Source organism: Gekko japonicus, unplaced genomic scaffold (genome assembly GCF_001447785.1).
Source record: "Gekko japonicus isolate JY-2015 unplaced genomic scaffold, Gekko_japonicus_V1.1 scaffold505, whole genome shotgun sequence".
NCBI lineage: Eukaryota > Metazoa > Chordata > Lepidosauria > Squamata > Gekkonidae > Gekko > Gekko japonicus.
In genome coordinates this window covers 99787-104719 of record NW_015169788.1, presented here as the reverse complement: position 1 = coordinate 104719, position 4933 = coordinate 99787, and the positions used below count along the sequence as shown (strand labels likewise).

At 59.3% G+C, this 4933-nt stretch overlaps 1 protein-coding gene across 1 annotated transcript in view; it reads right to left on the bottom strand.

Annotated features, from left to right (window-relative positions):
- Positions 1-235: 235 nt before the first annotated feature.
- OPLAH (5-oxoprolinase (ATP-hydrolysing)) overlaps positions 236-4933 on the bottom strand; it is a 34310-nt gene continuing 29612 nt past the window's right edge. The window contains 5 exon segments of the mRNA XM_015416977.1: positions 236-439; positions 552-649; positions 1767-1927; positions 3385-3542; positions 4312-4582. Coding sequence (XP_015272463.1) covers positions 284-439; positions 552-649; positions 1767-1927; positions 3385-3542; positions 4312-4582 — 844 coding nt within the window. The 3' untranslated portion in view covers positions 236-283.

Here is a 4933-nt window from a genome sequence, read left to right as displayed (position 1 = left end):
TGCCCTTGAGAGAACAGCTCTGAGAACTTGTGACTGGCCCAAGGTCATCCAGCCAGGTGCAAGCGGAGTAGGGAATCAAGCCTGGTTCTCCCAGATTAGAGTCCGCGCACTCAGCCACTGCACCAAACTGTCTCTCAGAGGAGCCACAGCCGGGGGGCGGGGGGGCCTCAGAAGAACGGGATGCCGTCCAAAGCCTGAATCATAATACCCACACAGCCACAGTCCCTCTCCCCCCCCCAACACCGTTGCCCTCAAGAGCTGAGGGGGCCCCCAGTGCCAGTCTTCACGCCGTCTCCTGGGCCAGGCGATAGTCACAGACGCTGCCTCTCTCTGCAAAGGGCCTGCCCCTGGCGGGCGTCCCCGGCCCCATCTCGGCTGGCGCAGGCTCAGTGGGTGGTCCGAAGCCCCCTCCTCCGGGGGTCTGCAGGCGGAAGGTGTCCTGAAGGAAGGAAAGAGGAGAGGACTGGGCAGTGCTGTGGAGTGCTGTGGGGGGGGCTCTTTTGCCCCACTGCGGGGGGGGGGGGAGAAAAAGCAGTCTGCTGCAGCCTTACCCCCGGAAACACAGCCACGGACGTCTTGCCCCCCAGGTTGAGGGTCCGGCCATCACGTCGAATCAGCAGGTTCAGCCCAGGGGAGCCGGACTCCCCCCCTGCCCAGGGAGGGAACAGCGGGAGAGACTTGAGGGGGGGGGAGGCAGCAGGGAGGGGGCAAGTGCCCCCCCAGGCAAGGGGGCAGCAAGGGGCACAGTCAACCAGCAGGGAGTCAGAATGGCAGGCTGGCCCCTGGGAGACACGGGTTCGAATCCCTGTTCTGCCACAGAAGCCCACTGGGTGACCTCGGACCAGTTACATTTCTCAGCCTTGCCTGCCTCACAGGGTTGTTGTGAGGATACAGTGGAAGAAGGAGAAGCAATGTACTTTAACCTGAGCTCCTTGGAGAAAGGGCAAGATGACAATTCACTGAGCAAAATCCCCTCCACATCTCAGACCCCATGACACCACCGCCCCCCCCCCACCTCTATACTGGTTTCCTCTGTGTGCCTGTATCCCTCCCTGGCTGTAGAAGGAGGAAGAGGAAGAAGAGGAAGAAGAGGAAGAGGAGGAGGAGGAGATTGGATTTACACCCTGGCCTTCTCTCGGAGTCTCAGAGTGGCTTACAAACTCCTTCCCCTTCCCCTCCCCACAACAGGCACCCTGTGAGGTAGGCGGGGCTGAGAGAGCTCTTTACAGAAACTGCTCTTTTTCAAGGACAGCTCTGACCAGAAGAACTACGGCTTGCCCAAGGTCATCCAGCAGCTGCGAGTGGAGGAGTGGGGGAATCAAACCCAGTTCTCCCAGATTGAGAGTCCGCACACTTCACCACGACACCAAACTGGTTCTCAACTGCTGACTCTTGCCTTCCTGAACTGAAGGACTCTACCCTGACGATGCCCCCCACAGATCCTGACGTGCTTGCCGTGACTTTGCTCCTCTGCTCTTCCTCTCACATGGGGGTTCAGGCATGACGCCTCCCCCACTTTTCCAAGGAAGCCTTTGGCACCATCCCTCCCCTCCCCCCCCTCTGGGTCCGGTTTCCACCCCACCTCCCAGCTGTCGTGATGCAAGCAGGGCTTTGAGGCTTGCCCCAACCCTGCCTCACCCCCAGGCAGCCTCCCCCCCCCCGACCCGACCCTCACGTGCCACAGACAGGATCGGCAGGCAGGGCATGCACTGTCCCACGGAAGGGGGTGCTGAGCCCCACAAAGCCCCCCGCAGAGGGGCCCTCACCTTGCAGGCCATAGGGCCGGAACGCCCGCCGCTCGCTCAGCACTGACAGGACCATCTGCTCCCGGAACTGCAGCTCCCGCCGGACCCCGCACCCCCCTCGGAACTGCCCGGCACCCCCCGTGCCTCGGGCCACCTCAAAGCACTTCAAGATCACCGGATACCTTGGAGGAGGCAGAAAGGGGGTGGGTGGGTGCCCCGTGCCTCGGGCCACCTCAAAGCACTTCAAGATCACCGGATACCTTGGAGGAGGCAGAAAGGGGGTGGGTGGGCGGGGGGTTACCACGGCCACGGGGGTCTCACACACCCCTCACCCTTCCGGCACCAACTCTGACCTGCACTCCAAGGAGCAGGGGAACACAGCTAGGCTACCTCAGAAACTGGTAGAAGATATTTTAGAGATGGTTTTGTAAGTATTTTAAGTTACATCACTTAATATTTTAGGTGATTAGTGGTTTATTTATGTATTTTACAAATATTATATTCCTGTATAGGGAACAGAAAGTTTGGGGTTTTACTTCTTTTACTGTGTACTGGTCAATGACTGTAATAAATTTACTTACTTACTAACTCACTCAGAAATGGGGGGGGGGGTCTGACAACTACTCCTGCCCTCCTGTCCCACCGAGCACGAAGGGTTTATGGGACGGCTGCATGCACGTGGGGGCATTCAATAGCTCACGCCCCATACCAAGCGCCTTGGCCCAATTAAGAGTGGGAACTCAAGGTCAATGCTCCCTCTAAGCTGTGGAGAGTCTTGTGAGCAAAACCTCTGCTTTGTGAGCTACCGGCATTCAAGCTGTGAGCGAGTGATTTGGCTGCTGCATAAATTAGTTTGCTCTGGAGCCCCATCCTTCCTGAGCAAAGAAAAAAGTGTATGAGCCGGAGGCTAAAAAACTGTAAGCTGGCTCACACTTACTCAGCTTAGAGGGAACACTGCTCAAGGTGCACCCCAGGTCAGGTACCCGGAGGTGCACCCCAACCCACCCCCAGACAAAGATACACTCTGACTACCAACACAGATGCTTTTGGCCAGGGGTCATTTAGTAGAAAAAGTGTAGGAGCTCATTAGAATAACTTATTTGCATATGCCACATATTATTAGCATAACTCATTTGCATATGCCAACCCCCCTGACATTACCGGAAGTGTGTCAGAAGGCAACACCCACCACTCAGGCTCCACCAGACCCTTTTGGATTGCTAGCTATTGGGGGGCGGGGGGAACATGCAGATCTGCCCTCACAGAGGAGGGAGAGCTTGTGCCTGAATAAAACTTGGTCTCAAAGGTGCCACTGGACTGTTTTAGATTGCTAGCTATGAGGGGTAGATCTGCCCTCACAGAGGAGGGAGAGCTTGTACCTGAAGGTGGGCCAGGGGGGGTCTCTGCAGCTTACCTGGCTGCTTCTTGCTCCTGGTGGCCTGACTGAGGGCTGCTGGGAGCAGGGGGCGGGGCTAGTTGCATGTTCCTGCCCCCTGGGCTCCTTACTGCCGGAGCTCTGCTCCTGTGCGCCCCCGCAGGAAATGACCCCTGCTGTTGGCTGACCTGGGGGCCTCCCCCACCCCGAACTCCCCCCCACCCCGTGTCCCCGTAAGAGCAGACCACTCAGAGAGGCACGCACCGTTTCTCCAGGATTTCTGGGTCCGTGATGCGCGTGTTGGTCATGTGGGTGTGGACGCCACTCCTGCCGTGCCAGCCGGGCCCTGCCCCAGCCCCCCCAGCCACTGTCTCGTAGTAGCTCACATGCTCGTTGCCAAAGGTGACGTTGTTCATGCAGCCCTGCAAGGGGAGAGGGAGGGAGGAGGGAAGGGGGGGTATGAAGGTGACCCCCCCCAGCCTGACAAAACGGGGCCACCGTGAATGATGGGAAATAGGTTCCAACCTCAATAGTACAACCCTTCAACCGATTTGGGGCTCCGTGCGGGCTTGGAAACGGCAGGGGAGGCACCGTGCAGGTAGCACTCAAAGCCACAAGGGGGAAATTGGGGTGAAAATGTCCATTATCTGTCTCCACCCCCATGGGCATCCAAAGTCCATCCTGCACAAGTAGGCAGGTCTGGGGCAGTGATCCCCCCAAGGGGCAAGGAGGGTGGGACAGGGGAGAGCCACAAGCCCAGAGCAGCAAGGAACCCCACCCCTCCTGGGCCCAGGGCGGAAGGGCATGGCTCGCGTCCAGGCAAGCCATTCAGTGCTGCTCTCTTTGCACCTGGGCCCCTCAGCCAGGCCTGCGGACCTGAGCAGCACACCCTCGTTTCCCCCAAGGGCTACGGAAAAACCTGCCCCCTCCCTCCCCTCCTGAACCGTGGAGGACAGAGAGAGGCAGGCAGGGCCGCGGGCTTTCTTCTCCTGGCCTCTGAAAGAGCAGAGATTGATCCAACGGGCTTCAGGCAGCCTTTCAGAGCAACGGCCTTCTTCCGCACTGTGTCTTCTTGGGAAGCAAGGCAGGACTAGCCCATGCCCGTTTCTCTTCTGACCCCAACCCCACCCACACACACCCACCCCCGGGCAAGTGCCCCCAGACTCTGGGGCCATGCTAGGCCACCCTCACCTGAGACGCCGCGCATGCCCCAAAGGCCCGGAAGATCACGTCGACCACCCGCTGGGAGGTCAGCACGTTGCCCCCCACGACAGCAGCGTCCAGGGATGGATCCAGGATGGAGCCCTTGGGGACGACGGACCTCACTGGAGCCAGGCAGCCCTTCAGGACAGGGAAGGGCAGGGGTCATTTCCTGCAGGAGCGCACAGGAGCGGAGCTCCGGCAGTAAAGAGCCCAGGGGGCGGGCACATGCAAGAAGCCCCACCCCCTGCTCCCAGCAGCCCTCAGTCAGGGCAAGAAGCAGCCAGGTAAGCTGCAGAGACCCCCCCCCACCGGTCCCCCCAGCGCAAAACAGTCCAGTGGCACCTTTAAGACCAGGTTTTATTCAGGTACCAGCTCTCCCTCCTCTGCCAGGACAGATCTGCACGTCCCCCCCCCGATAGCTAGCAATCCAAAACAGTCCAGTGGAGTCTGAGCGGTGGGTGTTGCCTTCGGACACACTTCCGGTGATGTCAGGGGGCGTGGCATATGCAAATAAGTCATGCTAATGAGCTCCTGCACCTCTTTTTCTGCTAAATGACCACTGGGAAAGGGGGAGAGGGAGTGGCAGACACCTGACACAGGGCCACGAAAC